Raw genomic sequence first — 27,664 nt, 5'->3', positions numbered from 1 at the left:
GAGATCTGGGAAGACAAGATCACAAAACACACTGAGGGGGCATTCCACTTAGGTAGGCAATGAAAGAAGTTGGGGAATCCCACTAGGGAAGCCAGGATTTAAATGAACAGGGACAGGATAGACACAGAGGCATTCTGTAGGCACATAGGCCAGAAATTAATAGCTAACACCTAATTGGCTTTAATTCCTATTCTAAATAACCTATATAAAATTTTTTAAAATGTATTTTATTTATTTGAAAGGCAGAATTATAGAGAGAGGTAGAGACACACAGAGAGGTCTTCCATCTGCTGGTTCACTCCCCAAATGGCCACAATGCCCAGAACTGGCCCACGCTGAAGCCAGGAGCCAGGAGCTACTTCCAGGTCTCCCACGTGGGTACAACCCAAACAGTTGGGCCATTTTCTGCTGCTTTCCCAGGCGCATTAGCAGGGAGATCGATTGGAAGTAGAGCAGCCAGGCTTGAACTGGTGCCCCTACGGGATGTTGGCGCTACAGGCGGGGGTTTCAACCTGTTGCACCACAGTGCAGGCCCCTATATATAAATTTTTTAATCTTCAAACAAACCAATAATGCAATTATTAAGCCCCCATTTTACACATGAGGCAATAACCTCAGAAAAGTTAAGTAACTGGCTGAAGGTCACATTGTTAACAAAACGGCAGAGCCAGGCTACCAGTCTACACAATCTAACATTACCCCAACTTTTTAAACTCCTTCTTATGAACATGTCAAAGTGTGAAAAGGCATTGGAGAAATGGTATTTCACAGCAGTACATAAGCACAGAAAGATGATGATCAGCATTTAAACAATAAGGACATTCATGCATTTGAATTACTGAGGCCTTTATTGCATTCAAAGCCAGACCCTGTGGAATACAGAAAAGTGAATCTCCTCTAGGGTACCCTACAGCTATCCATGGAGTTCAGATGATCCCGTCAGAATACATCATCAGGTCACACAGCAGTGTCCACAAAGGCAAAAACGAACTGTTAGTGGGAACTCAAATCAGATAGTAGAGTTCACCAGGCTGGGATTTGAGGGAAAGGGAGGGTTCTTGGGAAGAGCATCCTAACTTATCAACGACTCCCCAGGCTTTTCAGGCTAAATTTCAAAGTCCTTCGTATGGCACTCAGGACTCAGCAACTAGGTCAGGGAGAATGCCAAGGAAGAAAGGCTATCCTGAGTGAGATGCCACCAGTTCAGGTTCCAGCTGATGAGCACATCTTATTTTTCTGTCTCCACAATGGTTTGAAGGAAGGCTTTTTTAACAGTCTCCTCCAACCACCCAGGCTTCTGCTTCTGTATATCTCAACACCAAGTATATGCACAGCCAACATTGTCCGAGCTAAGCTAAGGCAAAGTTAATCAACACACATCAACCACCAGGTGAATCTCCACACAGCCAGATTGCTACACACCACAAGGCTGGTGTTGGCTATTTTAAAGCTTTTTATCAAGAGATGTAAGCACGTGATCTCGATACAATGTGTGGCCTTGGGTTTGGATGTGGACGCCACATACCAACTGCAAAACGGACATGAGACAATCAGGGAAATACACCTATGGATTGGAATTAGATAAGGGAACTGCTAATTTCATTAACTTTGTGATGATGCCTTAAAGTCTTCTCAGGTATACGTGGGGGCTATAAAAGGGTCTTAGAAAAATAGAATTAAAAGATAAGGCACATTTCCCACCAACTCTTTTTAGCCCCCTGGTATACTCAGGATACATATGAATGAAATGGTTTCTCTTAAAACACTGGGAAGTACGGACTGAGGGACCGTGCGGGGTGGGGTGGGGGGATGAAACAAAACTGGTGAAAAGCAGCTACTTTTGATGAACACTACTTTTGGAGAATGGTTGAGGATTCCCGCAATTTTGAGACACACCCCAGGGGTGCTTTTTCATTTTAAATCCCGAAGGAACCAGACCCGAGGGTCCTCCGACAATCTGGACTCTGAGACTGACGCGAGACTCTTTCCCGCCAGACCCGAGGCTAAAGTAAGGGCGACCGCGGGCCTCTTATTCATCTCGGCCCTCAGGGCTGCGTTAAACACGCGGAGCCCGCGACGCACGCCTTCCGGGGTGGGCTGAGTTCCGCGTAAAGGTCCTCCTCGTTCTCTACGTCGGAACCCCAGCACCGCCTAGCCCTGGAGCAGACGGCGAGCACACGGCCCGCTCCGCACCATTCACAACCCAACGGCTCCGGCCCAGACGCTCGGGGGCGGGCCCGCGCAGTGACGTCACGGAGCGTCGTGCGCCGGGTCAAGGTTCAGCCCCGCCCCCGCTTCCCCCTCGCTGTCTCCCTCGGCCTGCGCCGCCGCCGCCGCCGCCACTGCTCGTGGGCCCGGCTTCGCTCTGTCCGCTTCGCCCCTTTCCTAGCTCAGCGCTGCCCGGCCAGTCACCATGGCGAACGTGGCCGACACGAAGCTGTACGACATCCTGGGCGTCCCGCCGGGCGCCAGCGAGAATGAGCTGAAGAAGGTAGTAGGGAGCGGGCCGGGCCGGGCCGGGCCGGCAGGATGTGTAGGGCGCGGGGCCTGCGCCGCCGGGACGGCTGGGGCAGGCCGCGCTGCGGGGCGGCTCGCGAGCCGGCGCCGGCCGCGGTGGGTCCAGGTTGGGGAGCGGCGGCGGGACCGGCCTCGCCGCGGGCCTCGCACGCCGGCCTCGGCTGACCTTGGGCCGCCGGCCCCGCCCGCCCGCAGATGCAGCAAATAAAACTCAGCCCTGCGCAAACACGCCGAAAACCCTTCCTGCCTCCCTCCCCCGGTGAGCGCCGGAGGCCGGTGCTCCCGGGAGGCAGCAGCCTGGCCGGCCCTCCCCGCGCCGAGGTCACCAACCCCGGAAAAACAGGTTGGACCGAGGTTTCCGGCGCATCCTGACTGGAGGGAGAGGCTGTCCGTCCGCGCGGCGGGGGTCGAGGCCGCTCCCGCCGGGTGCTGGGGTGCTGGGGCTTGTTTCCTGGGCGCCGTGGCTGCCGGCCTCGGGAGCTCCTCCCTCTCTTCCTCCATCAGTCATGGACCGGGCGGGAGCGTGGGTCTGCGTTGGGATGCTTTGTTCTCTGGGCAGGTAACCTACATGTTCCGTACCCACTTCTGGAATGAACCATGGGGTCCCAGCCAAGCACCTGAGTGGACACTGCCTAAAAATAAATGGAAGGCCTCATTGCCGCCCTGTGCAGTGCTGCGCCGGCTTTCATCTCGGGATTTCAAAGCGGTTAGGGCGTTTAATTAAGCCCCACAGCATCCTCCCGGGCTTAGAGTGCCCGTATTTGTAACCTGAGAGAAACGAGAATGCTGCTCAGTGGGACGGGTACAGCTGAGAGTAAGATGGACTTCCTGTTACCTTACCGGAAATGCACGTCTGTTATATAATTCATGAGTCTGTGTGAATGGAGACCTGAGTCCCGGCCACCGAGTTGAGGATGTAGGCAAGTTTCCTGCCTCCTCGCTGTAGCCCCTAATTACCCACCAGGCAGGCCTTCCCTTGGTTTTTCCCTGTTGTGCGAGAGAGAGGAGGCTGCAGCCTTCATGGGCAGGGGTTTTTATTTTAAATTATAGTAATGTTTTGCGGTCTGTGGAGCGTACCAGTCGTTTTTCTAGAATTGATTTGAGTCTTGGTCTGGTTACTGGCCATCAAAGACATTTGACAGTGCAAATACGGGATAATATCTTAACATTTTTTCTTTTGGTGTCTTTTGCTTCAGTAGAAGCTATTTTCAAGGACAGCTACTGACTACTTTGTAACGTTAGTGAGTCAACCATGCTGAGCTGGGCAGCACATGGATAGGGGATATTTTTGGAAGGTTACCACTTCAGAATATTGCTTTTCCTAAAAGTAGATATTAAGTTAGTTATCACAAGTATTTAAACTGGTGCTTGTGTATAATCCTTTCTTAATTTTTTTTTTTTTTTAAGGCATACAGAAAATTAGCCAAGGAATACCATCCCGATAAGAATCCAAATGCTGGAGACAAAGTAAGTTACTTGGAAATTTTTCTGTTCCTGTGGTTTTCATTTTAAATTTAATTGTCCTTAGAAAAAGGATTGTTGCGGGGGAAAGTTCACCTATGCTCATAGAATAAGAGTATTTTAGTATCAAGATATGAGTACTAACATTTTGAGCAGAGGTAGAATCAAACCAAAGGGAACATGTAGCTTTTATTGAGGTTAAGTGGATTCTAGGTTTTTATAGAAATAAACCCATTTATTTTATTTTTTACTTTTTCTCTATAGTTCAAAGAAATAAGCTTTGCATATGAAGTTCTATCAAATCCCGAGAAGCGTGAATTATATGACAGATATGGAGAACAAGGGCTTCGGGAAGGTAGTGGCGGCGGTGGTGGCATGGATGACATTTTCTCTCACATTTTTGGTGGGGGATTGTTCGGCTTTATGGGCAATCAGAGTAGAAGTCGAAACGGCAGAAGAAGAGGAGAGGACATGATGCATCCACTCAAGTAAATATCTTTTCCTTTTTTTAAACAAAAAATAAAATACCCTTTTGGGTGGCATTAGAAGAGAAAAAGTATTGTAAAATGTTCATGGGGAGGTATCCATTTGCCCTACTGTCTTCATTGTCTATATGCTGTTGCAGCTCTTAAAAAGGATGCTTGGTATTTTTCCCTGAGTAGGAAGAGGGTTTGTTACGTAGTGTGGCTGCTTGTTATTAGGTGATTTAAAATTCGAAGTATAAAGATGATTTTCTTTGGAGTATTTAATTCCTCCAAGTAACTTTTTGCTTCAAAACTAAGTGAAAGCATAGTGTGTTTGCATGTTATAGTCACTCATTGCTTGATCCTCAGTGCCAGCTCTCCTAAATTGGTTTCTATGGAGTCTGCTGGCTTCCAGCCTGACATTAACCTGCCAGCATGTGAATGGTGTTTGACCTTGATCTTAGACTGCAAATCTACAAGCTTTCTATAATATGAAAATAGCTATTTCACTTTGCAAAATTTGGGCGATCTCTTACTTCATTAACTTTTTCATGAACCAGTGGTGCTTTTACTAGCAAATGTTGGGAGACAAAAGTTCAAGTGGTGATTTAAAATATTTCATATCTAAGTTAATATTCGAGTAAATTAGAGGAATTCATATGTAATCTGTTAACCTTGTTTGTGTCTCATCCTTAAAAATTTGTTTGTACTTTAAAGAAATTTACCATCAGATTATTGTTTGAATACCGTTCTAGTAGTCAAGAGAATGCTTTTGTACCTTGGGATTCTTCATAATCTTTTATGGTTTTTTTTTATTCTGCATATTAAACACTACTTCCTTTTAACATTATTTCCTAAATTCCTGTTAATTATAAACATTGCATTTTGAGTGACATTCCATTCCACAATTTATTTAACCATTCACCTTTTATAGTATGTTGTGAGTTTTTGTTGAAATAGCAGTGCTATGAATATCTTGATATACAGTTTTGTCTCTGGCAGAGATTCATAGGCAAACATCAGAGTTTTGAGGCCAATAAAACTACTCAATTGCACAGTAGAAGAATTGTGCCAGTTTAGCCCCCACTGATGAAGTGCCAGCTTTGCCAGGCCATTAACTGCATGTGAGCTCCCTTGGTCGTGTTTGTTGAAATGCGGGTTTTTCTGTCTTCCAGAATAATGGACTTGTGTCCTAAATGTGACTTAATATGTGGGTAGAGAAAGACCTACCTACCTGTTTGTTTCTTTAAATGATAAGATTCTTAGGAGGAGTATAAAAGACTCTTGGAACCAAATCATTTGTCTGAGGCTCAGATGTAGATATGTCATTATTTAGGAGTACTGTTGGTAACGTTTGTCTCTTAAGTGTTCTTAGACTGCTTGTAATATATATCAGTTTTGACCTAAAGTAAAATTTTTAAAAATTTGAATACCACAAAAGCAGGATAGTTTCTGTAAAAATTTTTTCTTTTTACTATTTTTTTAGTTTACCTAATTCCTAGGATTTTAAAGTAAATGAATAAAAGTGAGTTATATTTTGTCAGTTATGTATTTTGTTTTTTTTCCCTAAGATTTATTTATTTGAAAGGTAGAGTTACAGAGAGAGGGGGAGGGGGGCCGGTGCTGTGGTGCAGTGGTGCAGCAGGTTAAGGCCCTGGCCTGAAGTGCCAACAGACTATATGGGCGCCGGTTCGAGACCCGGCTGCTCCACTTCCAATCCAGCTCTCTGCTGTGGCCTGGGAAAGCAGCAGAAGATGGCCCAAGTCCTTGGGCGCCTATACCCACATGGGAGACTGGAAGAAGCTCCTGGCTCCTGGCTTCAGATCACAGCTCCAGCCATTGCGGCCACTTGGGGAGTGAACCAGCAGATGGAAGACCTCTCTCTGTCTATACCTCGCTCTCTGTGTAACTCTGACTTTAAAAAAAAGAGGGAGAGGAAGGGGTGGAGGGAAGAAAGAGAAAGAGATGTCTTCATCTGCTGGTTAACTCCCCAAATGGCCACAACAGCCAGGGCTGGGCCAGGCTGAATCCAGGAGCCAGGAGCTTCCTCTGAGTCTCCCACTCAGGTGCAGGGCCATCTTTGGTACTTGGGCCATCTTTGCTGCTTTCACAGGCACATAAGTAAGGAGCTGGATCAGAAGTGGAGCAGCCAGGACTAGAACTAGCACCCATGTTGAATGCTGGCACTGCAGAGGGCAGCTTAACCTGCTATATACCACTATATTTGCCCCAAGGTTTGTTTTTTTTTTTTTTTCCTGTACCATTTTATTGAGATATGACTGACATACAAAAAGCTGTATACATTTAGTGAGTTTGGAAAATATGGTTTTAACACTTACCTTTTGGCTTATAGACCTCTTCGAAATGTGGCATGAGTTGTTTCAACATAACATTTTGCTTATGCTTTGGTAGATTCTTCAGAACCTCTGAACTTTGGTGTAGATTCTTTTTTGAAAACCTGTTCTTTCCCTCCTTCTGTTACAGTGTACATGGAGACTTTTTTTGAGATATACAGGCCGGCGCTGCGGCTCAATAGGCTAATCCTCCGCCTGGGGTGCCGGCACACCAGGTTCTAGTCCCGGTTGGGGTACTGGATTCTGTCCCGGCTGCCCCTCTTCCAGGACAGCTCTTTGCTCCAGGCCAGCTCTCTGCTGTGGCCCGGGAGTGCAGTGGAGGAGGGCCCAAGTGCTTGGGCCCTGCACCCCATGGGAGACCAGGAGAAGCTCCTGGCTCCTGGCGTGGTGCGCCGGCTGCAGCAGCCATTGGAGGGTGAACCAACGGCAAAAGGAAGACCTTTCTCTCTGTCTGTCTGTCTCTCACTGTCTAAAAACTCTGCCTGTCAAAAAATAAAAAAAATATATATTTTAAAAAATGAGATACACAATTAGGTGCCGTCTCTAAGCTGTAATGTAACTTTGTAGCCTGAGAGCTTGGACTCTAGAGCCAGAGGAAGATTGTGATGCTTGAGTTTTTGCTCTGACAGCTTTAGCTGCAATTGTAGCACAGCTGCAGGTTCTGGCCTTGAGTACTATGCATGCTGTCCATAGCCATAATGTCCTGCTAATTTGAGCTGCAAGATAAAGCCTCAGCTGAGTTGATTTACTCTGAGGTGTTTTTGAATGGTTTTAAAATGTTAATAGTGGAATTTGCTTTATCAGCCATCCTTTATGTTTTGTACTTAAGCAAATGGCAAAATTAGGTTGAATCTGATTCTTTTCTCCCCAGAGTATCTTTAGAAGATCTGTATAATGGCAAGACAACCAAACTACAACTTAGCAAGAATGTACTCTGCAGTGCGTGCAGCGGGTAAGTGTGTGTTCTGGTTTATGTGGTACATTCTGTCTGTTCTTTCCGTGGCACCTTGAACGTCTCTACCTTGTTTAAAAGAAAAATCACTCATGAATTGAAACTTTACCCAGCGGAACATTTTCTGTTTCCTGTGAAAGTCAGTTTAAATATTATTAGTTATTGGGGGTTGAAAATGAAGAAGAAAAGCACAACTTCTCTCTGTCATGGCTGACCAGAACAGAATTTGGACAGAAGCTAACGTATAATTTTGCTTGCTTTAGCCAAGGTGGAAAGTCTGGAGCAGTTCAGAAGTGCAGTGCTTGTCGAGGTCGAGGTGTACGCATCATGATCAGACAGCTGGCTCCAGGGATGGTACAGCAGATGCAGTCTGTGTGCTCTGATTGCAATGGAGAAGGTATGCAAGGCAGTACTTCTTTGCTTTTATGTTGGATTGGGAATGCAGAAATCAGAGAGGTTTACTGTCTTTCAAAGTGTATTTGTATTCATATTACTATAGAAAAGACAGAATTCTAAAAGAAACTGTGAACAAAAATTCCTTATCTGTAGACACAGTGAACACAGATAAAAGGTAAATTTAAAAAGTTGGTCTTTAATTCCAAAAACATGGGCAAGGTGATTGTATTTTAAAAAGTTAAATTTGATGAATGAGATGGCAACTTGTTTGTTACCATCATTGTTAAGTGGAGGATTTTACTATAAGGCATAGTTGAATTTTTGAGGATGGATATTGGGGTTGAAGCTCTTCTCAAAAGTAAATATTTTAGGCTTTGTGGACCAAATGGTTTCTGTCACAACTACTCACCTCTGCTCTTTAGTGCTTATAGCTACTGACAACATGTATACAAATGAAAATGACTGTGTTCCAGTAAAACTTTAAAAACAAGTACCTCTCCTATTTTCCCCATAGGAAACCTTTGTTAGAGCTGTGCTATTCCAGTAGAATTGCTTTTTATGTGATACAGAAGTGTTCTGAATCTGCAGGGTCCATTATAGAGGCATCTAGATATCTTTGGTTAGTAAGTACTTGAAAGGTGGCTAGTATGATGAAAGACCTGAGTTTTTCTTTTTTATACATGTTTATAGCATTCTACTTATTTATTTTATTTATTTTTTTTTTTTTGACAGGCAGAGTGGACAGTGAGAGAGACAGAGAGAAAGGTCTTCCTTTGCCGTTGGTTCACCCTCCAATGGCCGCCACGGCCAGCGCGCTGCGGCCGGCACACCGCGCTGATCCGATGGCAGGAGCCAGGAGCCAGGTGCTTTTCCTGGTCTCCCATGGGGTGCGGGGCCCAAGCACCTGGGCCATCCTCCACTGCACTCCCTGGCCACAGCAGAGGGCTGGCCTGGAAGAGGGGCAACCGGGACAGAATCCGGCGCCCCAACTGGGACTAGAACCCGGTGTGCCGGCGCCGCTAGGCGGAGGATTAGCCTAGTGAGCCGCGGTGCCGGCCCTAGCATTCTACTTATTTTTTAATATGAGAAGTAGAAAGTGAGAGAGGAAGAGCGCTTATCCACTAGCTCACTCCCCGAGTACCCACAGTATCTAGGACTGGGCTAGGCTGAAGTTGGGAGCCAAGAAGTCAGTTCAGGTCTCCCATGAGTGTGGCAGAGATCCAGTCTCTTGAGCCGTCACTTGCTGCCTTCCTTGGTCTGTATCAGGAAGCCAGAATTGGGAACCAGATCCTGGGCTCAAACCCAGGCACCCCAGTGTGGGATGTGGGTGTCTTTTTTTTTTTTTTCTCTCTCTCTCTCTCTCTCAAGATTTACTTACTTGAAAGGCAGAGTTACAGAGGGAGAGACCAAGAGGTCTTCCATCTGCTGATTCACTCCCCCAAAAGGCTACACAGCTGGAGCTGAGCTGATCTGAAGCCAGGAGCCAGACTCCATCAGGGTTCCCGCGTTGGTGGAGGGAGCCCAAGAACTTGAGTCATCTTCCGCTGCTATCCCAGGCGCGTTAGCAGGGAACTGGATTGGAAGTGGAGCAGCCAGGACTAAAACCGGCACCCATATGGGATGCCAGCCCTGCAGACCATGGCTTTAACCCTCTGCCACAGCAGTGGCCCCCAGAATTGAGGTGTTTTTTTGTTTGTTTTTTTGGTTTTTTTTGTTTTGTTTTGTTTTTTTGACAGGCAGAGTGGACAGTGAGACAGACAGAGAGAAAGGTCTTCCTTTTGCCATTGGTTCACCCTCCAATGGCTGGCGCACCGCACTGATCTGAAGCCAGGAGCCAGGTGCTTATCCTGGTCTCCCATGGGGTGCAGGGCCCAAGCACCTGGGCCATCCTCCACTGCACTCCCAGGCCACAACAGAGAGCTGGCCTGGAAGAGGGGCAACTGGGACAGAATCCGGCACCCCGACTGGGACTAGAACCTGGTGTGCCAGTGCCGCAAGGCAGAGGATTAGCCTATTGAGCCACGGCGCCGGCCAGAATTGAGTTTTTAATTTTAAGTAATTTAAACTTTTAAATATAAACCACATGTGGCTAGTGTCTACCATACTGGATAGTGCAGTTCTAGAGCATCCTTTTCCAAATTGCTCTTGGAAGTGACAGGATGATTTAAAGAAGATGCATATGGCATTTGGTGAGTGTCTATGCCTTTGACCTTGTAAGTTGCTAACAGTTCCTGCTGTCAAGAAACCAAATTTGAATGAAATCTTTTCCTGTGTACCAATACCATTTTGAGGAACTGGTGTTTTGGAGAATATAACTTTGCAAAAGTGCTATTACAGAAACAGTACTTGAATTATACATATCTTCTAAGCATTAAAATATACCAGTAATCAACCACTACAAAGCGATGTAATTTTTAAACACTCTTCTGTGTTCTTCTGTGCCGCTTTATTCCATAATCAAATACTGCAGAAGATATGTAGAAAAGCTCTGTTTATGAAAAATGGTTAAAAGGTCCCTGAGCCAACTAAAATAAGCCATCTCTAAATTTTTATTTTTATTTTTTTTATTTATTTTATTTTATTAAGATTTGAGGCCAGCACCGCAGCTCACTAGGCTAATCCTCTGCCTGCAGCACCGGCACCCCGGGTTCTAGTCCCAGTTGGGGGCGCCAGATTCTGTCCTGGTTACTCCTCTTCCAGTCCAGCTCTCTGCTGTGGCCCGGGAGTGCAGTGGAGGATGGCCCAAGTGCTTGGGCCCTGCACCCACATAGGAGACTAGGAGAAGCACCTGGCTCCTGGCTTCGGATCAGCGCAGTACGCCAGCCGCAGTGGCCGTTGCGGGGTGAACCAACGGAAAAGGAAGACCTTTCTCTCTGTCTCACTGTCCACTCTGCCTGTCAAAAAAAAAAAAGATTTATTTGAAAAGCAGAATTACAGAGAGGCAGAAACAGGGAGGGAGAGAGAGAGAGAGATCTTCCATCGGCTGGTTCACTCCCCAAATGGCCACAACGCCTGGAGCTGAGCCTAACTGAAGCCAGGAGCTTCTTCCGGGTTTTCCACATGGGTGCAGGAGCCCAAGGACTTGGGCCATCTGCTGCTGCTTTTCCAGGCCACAGCAGAGAGCTGGATTGGAAGTGTAGCAGCCAGGACTTGAACAGGTGCCCATTTGGGATGCCAGCCCTGCAGGTGGCAGCTTTGCCCTCTACACCACAGCGCCAGGCCCTCTAATTAATCTTGGATGTTCTTAGGGATGGTGTGCCTCAGTAAAAAGAAGACCCATAGTAAAAAACATGGTTAGTCTATGAAATAAGCTCCAACACTAACTATACAATTTTATGATGAGCCATAAAGGATATTTAACATTTCACTGGAGGGGTGGCACTTGGCATAGCAGTTTAGCTACCAGTCTACCTGCATCCCACATCAGAGTACTTGGGTTCACTTGCCAGCTCTGAATCCCAATTCCAACTTCTTGTTAAAATGGTCCAAGGAGACAACAGTGATGGACCAAGCAGTTGAATTTCTGACACTGTGGGGAACCTAGATTGAGTTCCTGCCTCCCTCAAGGTTGCCCTTGCACCCCCACCCCAGCTGCTGGTACAGGCAAATGGGAGCTCTCTGTGACATTTCCTCCCTCCTGTCTCAAATCCATTTTTTAAAATAAGTACATTTAAAATTTTTTTTATCTTGATTGTCCATTATTAAACTTACTTGAAAGTAGAACTGAGAGGCCAGCATTGTGGCACAAGGGGTTAAGCCACCACCTGCAGTGAAGCCTGATGACCACTTTTTGTTTTCTTGATTTTTTTTTTTTTTTTTTTTTTTTTTTTGACAGAGTTAGAGAGAGAGACAGAGAGAAAGGTCTTCCTTCCGTTGGTTCACACCCCCCCCCAATGGCCGCTACAGCTGGAGCTACGCCAATCTGAAGCCAGGAGCCAGGTGCCTCCTCCTGGTCTCCCATGTGGGTGCAGGGGCCCAAGCACTTGGGCCATCCTCCACTGCCTTCCTGCGACACAGCAGAGAGCTGGACTGGAAGAGGAGCAACCAGGACTAGAACCTGGTGCCCATATGGGATGCCGGTGCCGCAGGCAGAGGACTAACCAAGTGAGCCACAGCACCGGCTCCCTGTTTTCTTGATCTTTAGACTGTTTAACTTTCAGAATTAGAGTCAGGAGCCAAGAAAGTGTTAAAATAACGTGACATTCAAATAATGGGTTTTGGGTCCTTCAGGAACCTGCAGTAAGATGTGAGTCTTTATTATTCAGATGATACTTTAAACAGAAATTTAAGTAGAGATTTAAAGAAATTCAGAAAATGTGTTTAGTAAGTTAAGGATAAAGCTGCTGCCTCCAGAGCCAGCATCCCATACGGGTGCCAGCTTAAGTCCCAGCTGATCCACTTCTGAACCAGCTCTCTGCTGTGGTCTGGGAAAGCAATAGAAGATGGTCCAAGTACTTGGACCCCTGCACCAGTGTGGGAGACCTGGAAGAAGCTCCTGGCTCCTGGCTTCAGATTGGTGCAGCTCCAGCCGTTGCAGCCAGTTGGGGAGTGAACCAGCAGATGGAAGACCTCTCTCTCTCTCTGCCTCTCCTTCTCTTTGTGTGTAACTCTGACTTTCAAATAAATTAATAAATCTTTTTTTAAAAAAAAGTTAAGGACATTATCAAGACCTGGCTCTAGTACCATGTAGTATTCTGGTCCGATGTTTGACTGTTCTCTCTTTGCAGGAGAAGTAATTAATGAAAAGGACCGCTGTAAAAAATGCGAAGGGAAGAAAGTGATTAAAGAAGTCAAAATTCTTGAAGTCCATGTAGACAAAGGCATGAAACACGGACAGAGAATTACATTCACTGGGGAAGCAGACCAGGCTCCTGGGGTGGAACCAGGGGACATTGTTCTTTTGCTGCAGGAAAAAGAACATGAGGTAATTTCCTTTTTCGTTTATTTGCATTTTGTTTTCTTCCAAATTGGGTCTTGCTTGTGAGAAATAGGTTGCCTCTGGAGCAGTGCAACAGTGTGGTTATCTAGTGCATGTTACTTTGACTATGACATTGTGCCTGTCTTTGTTTAAGTTAGTTTATCTTCATCTGCTTAAAAGGTTGAGTGAAAGAGAGGGGTATCTTCCATCTGCTGGTTCACTTGTGAAATGCCCACAACAGCCAGGGTTAGGCCAGGCCAAAGCCAAGAGCCTGAAACTCCATCCAGATCTCGCATGTGGGTTGCAGGAACCCAAGCACTTGAACTGTTTTCTGTTTGCTGGGATGCATTAGCAGAAAGTTGGTTCAAAAGCTAAGTATCTGAGATTTAAATTTTGCCACAACACCTGCCCCACTCCTGTATTTTGAATGGACTATCTGGTATATTGTGCACCTTTATTTATTGATTTATTTATTTTTTAAAGATTTATTTATTTGAAAGAGTTACAGAGAGAGAGAGAGAGATCTTCCATCTAATGGTTCACTCCCCAGTTGGCCGCAAAGGCCGGAGCTGTGCTGATCTGAAGCCAGGAGCTTCATCTGGGTCTCCCACTCGGGTGCAGGGGCCCAAAGACGGGCCATCTTCTGCTGCATTCCCAGGCCATAGCAGAGAGCTGAATAGGAAGTGGAGCAACTGGGTCTCGAACCGGTGCCCATAAGGGGTGCCAACGCTTCAGGCCAGGGCATTAACCCTCTGTGCCCCAGTGCCAGCGTTTATTTATAAAAATGTATCTGGAATTACTCATGAAACACTCCTTCAGTGGTCACCCAAATTTATGAATGTAGGAGCTAGATTCTGACTTTGTAGCTGATCATGTTTACTCAAGAGTTCCTCTGAAAGTCTTTACATCACAGGATATCTACCTTTTTAGTTTACACTAAAGTTTTCTCCTATTTGATGTTCATTTTTACAAATAGAATGAATTTTCAAAATCACTTCAAAAATCCAGTCGAGAACAGCAAGGCCATGTTAAGATACAGATTCTGGGCTTGTCTCCCTCACGCGGTAGTGATTTGCTCCACTGCTGTGTCCTTCCAGGGAGCACTAGCCAGCCTTCATCCCTCAACAAACTTAAATTACTTTTATTTTGCTTCTTAGATGCTGCCAAACCTACACATGACAGGAATCTCCCAGATGGCTAAAAAATGAGTAGTTTTCTAAAATTCCACTTTAGGGTCTTCTAGGTTGAAATATTTGTCACTCACAAAATTCTGTTTAGGCATTTTAGTTACTTCATTTTTTAATCCATCTTGCCTTGCTATGCATACTACCACATCAGGCCTAAGAGGCATAAGAAAGTTAGGCAGCTAAATGATTGAGAAGTTTAGATTAAACTATTGTTGTAAAGTAGTACAAGCATGCCTGGTGGACTCTCGTTGATAGAATCATTAGAGCAGTTTTAGGGGTCATTGTCAGATGGTGTCTGGCAGTGCAACAGCATGAAGATGATGAGGAAGAAGTAATGCTTACTGGAGAAGAGAGGTGATAATGTTTGGTTGCAGTTGATTGGTTGGTTTGCTTTTAAAGATTTCTGTTTATTTGAAAGGTAGAGTTAGAGAGATCTTCCATCTACTGGTTCACTCCCCAGTGGGCCACGCCGAAGCCGGAAGCCTCGAACTCCATCCAGGTCTCCCATGTGGGTGGCAGGGGCCCAAACCCTTGGGCCATCTTCTGCCTTCCTAGGTGCATTAACAGGAGATAGATCTGAAGCGTAGCAACCGGGAATGCAACCACTAATAATATGGGATATGCAGTTTGTGGCTTAAACCACTGTGCCACCCAGGCCTGCCCCTGTTTTTCAGAAATTATTATGACTTTTTAAAAAAAATTTATTTATTTATTTGAGAGGTAGAGTTACAGACAGAGGGAGAGACAGAGAGAAAGGTCCTCTATCCACTGGTTCACTCCCCAGATGGCCACAGTGGCTGGAGCTGTGCCAGGCTGAGGCCAGGAGCTTCTTCCCGGTCTCCCACATGGGTATAGGGACCCAAGCACTTGGGCCGTATTTTGCTTTCTCAGGCCATAGCAGAGAGCTGGTTCAGAAGAGGAGCAGCCAGGACTAGAACTGGCACCCATATGGGATGCTGCCACTGCAGGTGGAGAATTAACCTATCACACCACAACACCAGCCCCATTATAACTTTTTAATTAGTGTTTCCTCATTAATTGTATTTTTCAAAAAAAAAAAGGCATTCTTGTTGATTACTCTTTTTAAACTTTAGCATCAAATTGTCTAGCCCCAACCCTGCCCCCCACTCCCACCAAAACAATAACCACCACCTAATTTTTCATTGGAATCCCTTCAAGTTGAACTCTGCTGTACAAGAACATGATGTCCCTTTTAGCCTCCCTACTTCTTTTTTAAGATTTATTTATTTATTTGAAAGAGTTACACTGAGAGAGGAGAGGCAGAGAGAGAGAGAGGTCTTCTGTCTGCTGGTTCATTCCCCAAGTGGCCACAATGGCCGGTGCTGCGCCAATCCGAAGGCAGGAGCCAGGAGCTTCTTCTGGGTCTCCCACGTGGGTGCAGGGCCCTAAGGACTTGGGCCATCTTCTCCTGCTTTCCCAGGCCACAGCAGAGAGCTGGATAGGAAGTGGAGCAGCCAGGTCTTGAACTGGTGCCCATATGGGATGCAGTGCTTCAGGCCAGGGCATTAACCCGTGATGCCACAGCGCCAGCCCCCAACCTCCCTACTTCTAATACAGCTTTAACCAAGGGGCATTTGTTGAGAGATGGTTCTTGGAACACTAGCATTTTATATCATACATAACATTTTAAAAGCACTGAGTCCTGCATTAAAGAAACCTAACTGATATCATTGTGAGGAATACTTGAGTAAATTTGCGTGGATAATATACATTTCTTGTTCTCACACTCTAGCATATATTAGAATCCTCTGGAGGGGTTTGTTAAAACTGAACCTTGGGACCAGCATTGTGGCGCAGCAGGTTAAGCCACTGCTTGTCACACTGGCTTCCCACATCATAGTGCTGCTTTGAACAGTCCTGGCTGCTCTGCTTCTGATTCTGCTTCCTACTAATAATGAAACTAGAAAGGCAGCAGAAAATGATCCAAGTATGTGGGAGACCCAGATGGGGTTCCTGGCTCCTGGCTTCAGCCCCCCTGCCTCTGTCATGCTCTGCCTTTCAGATAAACACTTAAAAAAACCAGAAAATAACTACAGCTTGCTGGACCCCACCTCCATCGTTTATGGCAGTAGGTACGGAAGTGGGACCCAATAATGTGTGTTCCTGGCAAGTTTCCTGCTTCTGCTGAGGCTGCTAGTCCAGAATCCCGCTCAGGAGAATCACTCTTTGACTTTTTTTCATGGTTTTAGGGGACTGATTGAGGGGAAGAAGCCTGCCTTTTTTATTTTCTTTAAGATAATCACCCAAGATTGTACCTCAGAAGAGAATATTGTAATGCAAAACAATCAAAGTGAACTTTAACTGCTTTAACTGCATTTAATTTTGTTTACTCTTAAATTTTGAAAGTTGTATAGATGTAAATTCTCCTAAGCAAAATTTACAGTTGGTTGTGTGTGTGTTTGAAATCGATGTTTTGGCTGGCGCCACGGCTCACTAGACTAATCCTCCGCCTTGCGGCGCCGGCACACCGGGTTCTAGTCCCAGTCGGGGCGCCGGATTCTGTCCCAGTTGCCCCTCTTCCAGGCCAGCTCTCTGCTGTGGCCCGGGAGTGCAGTGGAGGATGGCCCTAGTCCTTGGGCCCTGCACCCCATTGGAGACCAGGAGAAGCACCTGGCTCCTGGCTTCGGATCAGCACGGTGCGCCGGCTGCAGCGCGCTGGCAGCGGGCATTGGAGGGTGAATCAACGGCAAAGGAAGACCTTTCTCTCTGTCTCTCTCTCTCACTGTCCACTCTGCCTGTCAAAAAAAAAAAAGAAAAAGAAATCAATGTTTTTTTCCTGCATGTTGTAAGCTTAGAGATATTCTTCACACTTATTCAATAACCTTGGTATCACCTCATCCATGTCCTTACAGTGTAATACTGAATAAACCAACTTTAGAATTTTCTGTTTAATTTACACTCATCAAAATAAGTTGAGGGTTTGTTTTTGTTTTTGTTTTTTTTAAGATTTTTAATTTTTTTATGTGAAAGGCAGAGATACAGAGAGGCGAGAGAGAGATCTTCCATTCACTTGTTCACTCCCCCAGTGGCTGCAACAGCCAGGGCTGGGCCAGTCCAGAGCCAGGAGCCAGGAACTTGTTTCAGGTCTCCCACGTGGGTGCAAGGGCCCAAGTACTTGGGCAATCTTCTGCTTTCCCAGGCACATTAGCAGGGAACTGGATTGGAAGTGGAGCAGCTGGGACTTGAACCAGCACCCATATGGGATGCTGGCACCTCAGGCAAATGCTTAACATTTTACACCACGGCGCTGGCCTCAAGTTTTGAGTTTTAAGTGAGATAGAACTTGTTCATACATGTGTAAAGCACAAAATTGAGCCCTTTGACTTCAGTGGCCTTTTTATGTCAAACTTGAACCCTGCATCCCCTGTTACCTGGGGAGCCTTCCAGGACTTGTATGTTCTACAGAAGCCCCGCTGAGCTTTCTATACCTCTTTGCCCAGAGACAGAAAGTGGACTAATAACAAAATCATCCTAGTGCTGTTTTGGAGCCTTAGCTCTGTTGTTTTTTTTATATGCTGCTGTTTTCTGAGTTCCGGTGTCTTCCTGATAGAGGTTTCCAGTGTGTTGCTGGAGAGTAGCTAGCTTTCCTAATACAAATTTAGGCAGTAGGGACAGTGTCCCTTTGGCTTTTAAACTAATGCTGGAATAAAGGTTTTGAGATTTGATTCAAGGAACATAGTACAGTGGAGTATGGATCCTTAACTTTTAAAAAGTGATCTTTCTTGTGTGCTTTATCTACAGGTGTTCCAGAGAGATGGAAATGATTTACATATGACATATAAGATAGGACTTGTTGAAGCCCTGTGTGGATTTCAGTTCACATTTAAGCACCTTGATGCCCGTCAGATTGTGGTGAAATACCCCCCTGGCAAAGTAATTGAACCAGGTAAGTCTTGATTTTCTCTGACCAAGGATTCCAAGTATTCTTATAATCTGTAACTTTTTATAATGAGTAACTGTCAAAAATGTTTTTGAGCACCTTTCTTGAATAAAATTCTTAGTTTCATGTTTACTTAAATAATAGGATGTGTTCGTGTGGTTCGAGGTGAAGGAATGCCACAGTATCGTAATCCCTTTGAAAAGGGGGATCTTTACATTAAGTTTGATGTGCAGTTTCCTGAAAACAACTGGATCAACCCAGACAAGCTTTCTGTAAGTGTTCTTTAATGGTCATGGCACTTTGTCACCTTTAATTTCGTGTTGGCACTTAGATCACAAAAGTTTACTTTTTTAATATTTGCATAATTATTGGGTTTTCTGGTTATGACAGTTAGAATTGCTGGTGTAGAATTGCTACCGGACTGAGCAGGGGATATGAAAAGAGTAAGCAGACTGGGGTGGTGGTGGTGGTGGTGGTGGTTGTCCTAGGACTTCCTGGAGAGCCTGTCACTCAACCTGAAGAGGACAGGACATCTTCCACCCCCTGCTTTGCCATTGTTCCATGCAGCAAGCAAGCAGAGGCATGTCTGGTGTGAAATTCTGTAATGCTTAAATGTTAGCTCCTTCTGGGGTGTTTTTGTTTGTTTTTTAAGTGATAGATGAATTGCACAAAAGATGTCTGCAGATTTGGCCTGTGGGTCATCAGTTTGTGGTTTCTGACTTAAAAGTGCAGAGACCAGTCACTTTCCTGTTTCAGCTCTCAAGCATACACCTTGTCTGAGTCAAACAGAAGCTGATACACCTGCATTCACTTGATTGTTGTTTGTTTTAATGAAGGAACTAGAAGATCTTCTGCCATCTAGACCAGAAGTTCCTAACATAATTGGAGAAACGGAGGAGGTAGAGCTTCAGGAATTTGATAGCACACGAGGCTCAGGAGGTGGTCAGAGGCGCGAGGCCTACAATGATAGCTCTGATGAGGAAAGCAGCAGCCATCATGGACCTGGAGTGCAGTGTGCCCATCAGTAAACTCAGCGAACAGAATGCGCAGGTGGATTCTCTTTCCACGTGTGCCTGATTTGTTCTCAGCGATCCAGCTGGAGTGTCGGATCAATCCAGATGAACTGATGGACATCTGTTGGTCTATGTGTAACTTTTAAAATTGGTATAGTATCTACAGAGTGTATAATTTAAACTAACACAAAGCTTTACATCTTCATTTCGACTGTTCTGTAGCAGAATAAAGCACTTGAAAGGAAACAAGACTCCCTTTCACACATGGGTTATAAGTTTCAGTCCTGGTATCTGTGCTTGATTTTTATCAGTTTTGTGTAGATTTTATGTTTCATATTTTAAATTCAAATCCCACATTGTAAAGTTGTACAATTTGTCCTGAAGCTTTGTGTTTGGCTGCACCTGCATAAGCTGCTACAAATAGAATAAAGAATTTCATAGCCTGTATCTATCATTAGATGCATGGAAAATGGGCTTTGCACACAATGGGTTTGGAGCTGACTGGGAACAATGGAAAAATTAAATTAGCTGTGGTTGTAAAATTTTGTTTTGTTTTTTCTTTTTTCTTTTTTTTTTTTTTTTTACCATCTTGTGAAAGGTTTCTGAAACTTGATAATAAAAAGCAGTTGGTGTAAATTATTCTTTGTGTCACATTTTTAGAAGGAAGAACATGTTAAACTGTAAAGTGTATCCTTAAACTGGAGAATGTATCCTTAGTTCTGGTTCTTATACAGCCCTTAACCCATTGGCCTGAGGCTTATACTTCAGGCACCTGCCCATTTTTTAGTTTTAAAGACAAAGTTGGTAGAAACAGGCTGTATTGGCTTTAATTGATGCTCGTAGAGTCCAGGACATCTAAGTTAATGTAACTCCTAAGTTAACGATCCTGAATATTGGGGCTCGCCCAGGCCTCTGTATCTCCCTCGTACTCCCATTTTTAAAAATAAGGTAACAGCAAATCATTAGTAGAACCATGTCTGCATACAACCTGTTAAAATGCTCTGTTTTCATTAAATGTTAAGTTAAAAGTTGCTCTGTCTCCATTAACTTGAATATTTGAAATTGGGGGAAAGCACTGATTATTAGTTTGATCTTCTGTTTAATTTTTTATAGAAAAGTAAGACTGAGGTTGTAATGAAAAAAATCAGGTGAAAGTTTGAAAAGGATGTTGTGTTCCTCTTTCCATCTTCTGATTATTACCTTCTCACTCCCAGGGCAAAGATTTTTAGAACACATTTATTTGAGGAAGAGGAGACATCCAGGTGCACATTTTACATTCGTAAAGGAACAAATGGGGGAAAACCGAAAATTAAAATTTTTAATATGTGTTAATGCCATCCCTGAGCCTAAATACGGTATGTAGTTCAATCCTAGGTCTGTTAGAACCTGAATGAAAAAAGGTGTCCTGCCACTAATCAAGACATGTGAGGTTTAAATTACTGCCCGATCCACTCTACCTCCATTGTACAAAAAATATTTTACAACAAGCCTGGGCAAGATACAACAGCAGAGTAGTTTTGTATTCAAGGTTCCTTCCCCACAGCCACTTTAAGCTTAAGAAATGCAGTTGCAATATGAAGTTTGTAGCCTTTCCAATAAAGGTTTATAAAACTGTTCAGTGTAGTGTTTCTTTGCCTTTCTCTACCCAAGTGTTTGTAGCAAAGGAAATTATTGGGGAGGGGCATCCTATCAAAGTGTTAGAGAATCAGCATAGTATCACCAGCACAAGCAGTGTTTCACAGGTCCCTGCTCCCAGTATCTGAGGCTGGTACAGTCAGCAACCAGAACCTTTCCTCCATTGGAAAACAAAACCCCACTTCCCCCAGCCACTGTGCAAAGCTCTAATAAATGACTAATTTGGCTTCTAAATATTTGTCTACTTGGACATTTTGTATAAGTGGAATGATACTCTATGGCCTTCAGGCTTCCCCTTGTTCAGTAGCTTGCCTCAGTACTGCATTGTTAGTGCCCAGCAGTGGTCTGTTGTGAAACTACCACAGGGTCTTGTTGGTTAGTGGGCACTTGCTCCTCCCCTCCTCCCATTTGGAGGCTGCTGTGAATGTTACTAATTTTTGTGTGGTTATAATGTGTTCAATTTGGAGGACAGATTGAGTCACTTACTACATTTCATCTTTTTGAGAACTCCACTTCGCCAAAATGGTTGCAGCCATTTACAGGCCTGGCAATGTGGGAGGGTGCCGGCTTCCCCATCCTTGAAGTGTTTTCCCTAAGGCCCATTTTTCTGTTCTAGGATGCCATACACTTAGTGCTCACGTGTGCATAGACTGCTGCCAGAGGCAGTTCTGGCTTTCCCTGCTTCTCATGACCTGGACAGTGTTCAGTGTTCTGTAGGATGTCCAACAGTGCTACTCATGGAAATGGATCCATATCCTGTTAGTACCCTGAACCAGAAGCCTGACTCACCATCTGCTGTGCACTTTCCGCATTGTTCACTCTCGGTGTACAGACTTAGGCTGGGGTTCCAGCCCAACGGACACATTGAATTTTGGAACTATCTTGAGTTGAAAATGGATTTAATTCAGCTAACCTAGCAAACATTCAGCATGTTATCCTAGCTTAACTTAAACATGCTCAGAACACTTTTCATTAGCCTATAGGCAAAATTACTTAGCACAAAGTCTATTTTCTTTTGAATATCTCAGGTAATTCATGGAACACCTATAATGCAAAACAATCTGGCAGCACAGTACACCACAGTGCTGGTTGTGTACCCTGTGATGGCATGGCTGACAGCGGAGGCACGGCTCACTCTGCTCCCCAGCATCTGAGAATACCTAGAATTGCTAGCTCAGGCAAAAATCAAAATGCAAAATTTGAAGTACAGTTTCTACTGAATATACTTTCAGACTATTGGAAAGGTAAAAAAATAATAGATCTAGATGAAACCATTGTAAGCTGGAGACCATGTGTGTATAGCAGTCCCGAATTACTAGCCCATACCCACTTGGGAAGCAATAGTAAACTAGTGTACATGATGCGTGCGGTTTCTTCTCCCTTAAGTTGTATACAGTTCCAAAGTTACTGAGGTCAGCGCCCATCACCCCCACTCCCATCAGTGAGATCGTGTGTGTGTGTGTGTGTGTGTGTGTGTGGTACATAAGATACTGCCGTAAGATTCAGCCTTCCATCTTGGGATTCTCCCCTCCCCCTCCTTCCTAAATGATTTTTTAATAATTTTTTAAATATTTATTTATTTATTTTGAAAGAGTTACCCAGGAGAGGCAGAGAGAGAGGTCTTGGATCCACTGGTTCACTCCCCAATTGGCCTCCATGGCCAGAGCTGTGCTGATCCGAAACCAGGAGCCAGGAGCTTCCTCTGGGTCTCCCATGCGGGCACAGGGGCCCAAGGAACTGGGCCATCTTCCACTGTTTCCCAGGCCATAGCAGAGAGCTGGATTGAAAGTGGAGGCACCGGGACTCAAACTGGCACCCATATGGGATGCCAGCACTGCAGGTGGCAGCCTAACCCACTAAGCCACAGTGCTGGCCCCCTAAATGATTTTTTTAATATACAGAATAAAGGTTCATTCTGTGTTCAATGGGTCTTGACAAATGCATAGTTTTCTTTTTATAAAAATAAAAGATTTGAGAGGCAGAGTTACAAACGGAGAGACAGCAAGAGATCTTCCACCCACTGGTTCACTCGCCAGATGGCTGCAATGGCTGGAGCTGGGCCAATCGGAAGCCAGGAGCCAGGAGCTTCTTCCAGGTCTCCCATATGGGTGCAGGGGCCCAGGTACTTGGGCATCTTCTGCTCTCCCAGACACATTGGCAGGAAGCTGGGTCACAAGTGGAGCAGCTGGGACTTGAACCAGTGCCTATATGGCCACTGCCAGCACTGCAGGCAGAGGCTTAACCACAGCACCAGCCCCAAACACATAGTTTTCTGTATCTGTTATTGCAATATCAGTTTCACCACCCTAAAAAATTCCTTGTACTTTGTGTATTTTATTCCCTCCTCCTGAATGCATGAGTGTTTTGCCTTTTCCAGAATTTTGTATAATTGGAGCCATGAAGTATATGTCCTTTTCACTTGACAATATGCATTTACAAGTCACCCAGGTCTTTGCTTGGCTTAGTAGCCTGCTTCTTGTAATTGCTAAGTAAGATTCCCATTATATGGATGTCCCACAATTCCACTCTCTCTCTCCACCCCCCACTCCTCCTGCCTTTAAACATTTACTCATTTATTTGAAAGGCAGGATAACAGATTCATTCTGCTGGTTCACTCCTCAAATACCTGCATCAGCAAGGGCTAGGCCAGGACAAAGTCAGGATCCAGGAACTCCATCCTGATCTCCCACATGGGTGGCAGGGATCCAAGCACTTAGGAAGCCAAATTTTGGAAGGATAGCAGCTGGGATTTGCACCAGGATTCTGATATGGGGTGGAGATGTCCCCAGTGGTGGCTTAACCCACTGCGCCACAACACTGGCCCCCATAGTTTATCTCCTATACTTGATTTGATTTGCAAACATTTTTCTCATTCCATGATTGTTTTTCACTTTCTTGATAATATCCTTTATTAAGACCCATTTATCAATTTTTAAAATTTTGTCATTTGTGCCTTTGGTGTCATACAAAGAATTTTGTTTTAAATTTATTTATTTATTTGAAAGGCAGAGTTACAGAGAGAGAGGGAGAGACAAAGAGAGATCTTTCATCTGGTTCACTCCCCAGATGGCCACAACAACCAGGGCTGTGCCAGGCAAAAGCCAGGAGCCAGGAGCTTCATCCGGGTCTCCCACATGGGTGGCAGGGTCCCAAACACTTAGGCCATCTTCTGCTGCTTTTGCCAGGCCATTAGCAGGGAGCTGGATCAGAAAGGTGCAGCCGGCACATGAACTGGCACCCATATGGGACACTGGCATCACAGGTAGTGGCTTAACCCACTAGGCCACAATGCCGGCCCCCATACAAAGAATTTTAACCAAAATAAACAACAGGGAGATGACCTTCAGTGTTCACTGTGATACAGTAGCTGCTCCTCACACAAAGCAGTCCTCTGGCTCTGGGAAGGAGGCAGGGCGCCAGAGAGCCTCTCGGGGGATGGGACACTTTACTCGAGAGTTGCACGTATCATTATTGTTCAGCAACTGAAGCGATCAGGCCCCTGGTTTTTCACCTTATCAAGAACTGATCATGCCCCTGTCAAGTTTTCTTGGGTCTCCTTGTCAACCCGCTTATGCCTCAGAAAATTAGATCCATAAACCTCTACTTCTTGGCTTGCTACCTTTTTATGTTCTTTCAGTGTTTTAAAGTAAACATATTCTTATATGAATGTAAACTGCTGATGTTTTACTTATAAAGAGGCACCTGTAACCCAGCATGTATTCCCGAAGTCTTTTGATTAAATCACCCTGCAAGAGATTTGGTAAAAGTCTGAAGCCTGCATAATCTGGCACAGACTTCTAGAGAACATTGTTACTGTGATACTTTTTTTTTTAATGTCTTTTTTTGTATCTGAAAGGCAGAAAAACAGAGGCAAGACAGAGATCTACACACTGGTTCGCTTCCCAAATGCCTGCAATAGCCAGAGCTGGGCCAGGCAGAAGCCAGGAGTCTGGAACTCGATCTGAGCTGGCAGGAACCCAAGTACCTGAGCCATCACCTGCTGCCTCGCAGGGTGCACATTAGCAGGAAGCTGGAGTTGAAAGTGGAGCTGGGAGCCAGCGCTGTGGTGTAGAAGGTAAAGCTGCCACCTGCAGTGTCTGCATCCATTATGGGCGCTGGTTCAAGTCTTGGCTGCTCCATTTCCAATCCAGCTCTCTGCTGTAGCCTAGGAAAGCAGTGGAAGATGGCTCAAGTCCTTGGGCCCCTACCCACGTGGAAGACCCGGAAGAAGCTCCTGGCTCCTGGCTTTGGATTGGCACTGCTCTGGACATTGTGGCAAATGGGGAATGAACCAGCGGGTGAAAGACCACTCTCTCTGCTCTGCCTCTCTGTAACTCTGCCTTTCAAATAAATAAATCTTTAAAAAAAAAAAAAAAAAAAAAAAAGTGGAGCTGGCACTCCAGTTTGAGATGCAGGCATTGGAAGTAGCGTTTTAACTGATGTTCCGAATGCCACCCCGTTTGTTTTTCATTTCTGAAGGTCAGTTAAGTCTGTGGTCACAGTGCACCTGCTCTGCTGTACTCATCACCTTTTCATTACTGCACCAAGCTTGTTGTGTCTCAGGAAGGAAGGAGGTTTATTCTGAGTCACGGTCTTGGAGGTTCACAGCCCAAGATCAGGTTCAGCACCTGATGAAAGGGCAGTGGATGGCGGTGGCAGAGCACCTGCACAGGAGAGACCACATGGAAAACCAGAAAGCAAGAGAGTGGCTGGGCCCAACTCAGCACTGATAACAAACTCTCTCCCAAGAAACCCCTTCCAACAACAGGCCCCAATGGCCTAATGACCTCCCACCAGGCCACCTCCAACACACCATTGTCAATCAAGGCTCAACTCCCCTAGAACCGCCCACCTATGACTTTGGGATTTAAACAAATTTCTGCATGAGTTTGGGAGCCAAATCTTGTTCAAACCATACCAACCACCACCAATTGGCCTAAACACAGTACAAGGGGGCCAGTGCCGTGGCTCACTTGGTTAATCCTCTGCCTGTGGCATAAGCATCCCATATGGGCTCCGGGTTCTAGTCCCTGTTGCTCCTCTTCCAGACCAGTTCTCTGCTGTGGCCCAGGAGGCCAGCGGAGGATGGCCCAAATGCTTGGGCCCCTGCGCCCTCATGGGAGACCAGGAGGAAGCACCTGACCCCTGGCTTCTGATTGGCGCAGCGCCAGCCATAGCGGCCATTTGGGGAGTGAGCCAATGGAAGGAAGACCTTTCTCTCTGTCTCTCTCATTGTCTATAACTCTATCTGTGAAATAAAAAAAAAAAAAAAAGACAGTACAAGACCCAATTTCACATCACAGGAAGAAAAGGGCCAGAGAAGGTTTTAGTAGCAACAAGAAGTTGAGAATCTTCAATCATTGACATTTTATTTTTTTAAGATGTATTTATTTAGCCTGCGCCATGGCTCAATAGGCTAATCCTCCACCTGCAGCGCCAGTACACCGGGTTCTAGTCCCAATCAGGGCGCCGGATTCTGTCCTAGCTGTCCCTCTTCCAGGCCAGCTCTCTGCTGTGGCCCAGGAGTGCAGTGGAGGATGGCCCAAGTGCTTGGGCCCTGCACCCCATGGGAGACCAGGAGAAGCACCTGGCTCCTGGCTTCAGATCAGCGCGGTGCACCAGCCGGCTGCAGCAGCCATTGGGGGGTGAACCAACGGAAAAGGAAGACCTTTCTCTCTGACTCTCTCTCTCACTGTCCACTCTGCCTGTCAAAAAAAAAAATTATTTATTTATTTATTTGAAAGACAGAGTTACAGAGAGAGAAGGAGAGACAGAGAGAGAGAGAGATCGAGCTCTCCCACCTGCTGGTTCACTCTGCAGACTGTTGCAATGGCCCTGAACAGGTGCTTACACAGGATGCTGGCACCACAAGCAGAAACAACCCACTGTGCCATGACGCCAGTACCAAGTTCTATGTACTATCCCTGATGACACTGAAATTGGGTTTCCTCTGTGGGTAACTGATGGCAGCTGACCTGACTTGCCACGGTTTTGGCCTTGCTCAGGCGTCTAAAGGCCGATTCTACAGCATTCATCAAGGGCTGAACTACACACTGCTGGTCACTTAAATTCCCAGGCTCTGCAAACAAACTTGCTCTTGTAGGTAGCAGTGGTATGACAGGACAATGTGGTGACGTCTTAACAGCTGAAACCCCTAGGTTCTGGGTCCTCTCTGGCTTGATCCTGGACATCAGCAAGATACCCAGAATCCTTAACCCAGGAATGGTTGACAAACAATGTTGGAGATGTCCTGGGTATCCCAGTTGTCTAGAGGTGTCCACTCCTGTGGCGAAGAATACGTGCTCTGAATGCTCCATTTCTTGCTATCAAAAATAGAAGATTCGGGGCCAGCACTGTGGCTCATTTGGTTAATCCTCCGCCTGCGGCACCAGCATCCCATATGGGCGCCAGGTTCTAGTCCCGGTTGCCCCTCTTCCAGTCCAGCTCTCTGCTGTGGCCCGGGAAGGCAGTGGAGGATGGCCCAGATGCTTGGGCCCTGTACCCGCATGGGAGACCAGGAGGAAGCACCTGGCTCCTGGCTTCAGATCGGTGCAGTGCGCTGGCCGTAGCGGCCATTCTGGGGGTGAACCAATGGAAGGAAGACCTTTCTCTCTATCTCTCTCTGTGTGTCTAATTCTGCCTGTCTAATAAAAAATAAATAAATGAATGGGGAAACTTTAAAAAAAAATAGAAGATTCAACTACTGGACATAGCTGGTGCTGCAGAGGTGGAATCATCGCCAGACTGCAGGCAGACAGAAGCGGGAGCCACTGGCTGCCTCTCCCATGGCTCCTTCCCTGGGGACTGGCTGCCAGCTGAAAGGCTTTGCCCAGTTTCCTTACCCAGGCTCCTATCTGCTGACTGCA

At 45.6% G+C, this 27,664-nt stretch overlaps 1 protein-coding gene, 1 long non-coding RNA gene and 1 pseudogene across 2 annotated transcripts; 2 read left to right on the top strand and 1 right to left on the bottom strand.

The window, feature by feature from the left end:
• The window catches only part of LOC100350206 (A-kinase anchor protein 8-like), a 33,654-nt pseudogene extending 31,553 nt beyond the window's left edge, over positions 1–2,101 (top strand).
• Positions 2,102–2,223: 122 nt separating this feature from the next.
• On the top strand, positions 2,224–20,778 carry DNAJA2 (DnaJ heat shock protein family (Hsp40) member A2). Its single transcript, XM_002721564.5, has 9 exons — positions 2,224–2,491; positions 3,925–3,984; positions 4,243–4,466; positions 7,668–7,748; positions 8,012–8,145; positions 12,872–13,068; positions 18,012–18,156; positions 18,295–18,422; positions 18,987–20,778. Exons 1-9 carry the CDS (start codon positions 2,414–2,416, stop codon positions 19,176–19,178), a joined length of 1,239 nt encoding a protein of 412 aa, XP_002721610.1. The 5' UTR covers positions 2,224–2,413; the 3' UTR covers positions 19,179–20,778.
• On the bottom strand, positions 18,987–26,073 carry LOC138846682 (uncharacterized). Its single transcript, XR_011384208.1, has 2 exons — positions 20,976–26,073; positions 18,987–20,922 (listed from the first exon to the last, which is right to left on the bottom strand). It is a non-coding gene; the product is annotated as an uncharacterized lncRNA (long non-coding RNA).
• Positions 26,074–27,664: the final 1,591 nt, after the last annotated feature.

Source organism: Oryctolagus cuniculus, chromosome 18 (assembly GCF_964237555.1).
Source record: "Oryctolagus cuniculus chromosome 18, mOryCun1.1, whole genome shotgun sequence".
NCBI classification, from domain to species: Eukaryota; Metazoa; Chordata; class Mammalia; order Lagomorpha; family Leporidae; genus Oryctolagus; species Oryctolagus cuniculus.
Note: the sequence above shows the minus strand (reverse complement) of the source record. Positions and strands in the feature narration are given on the sequence as shown.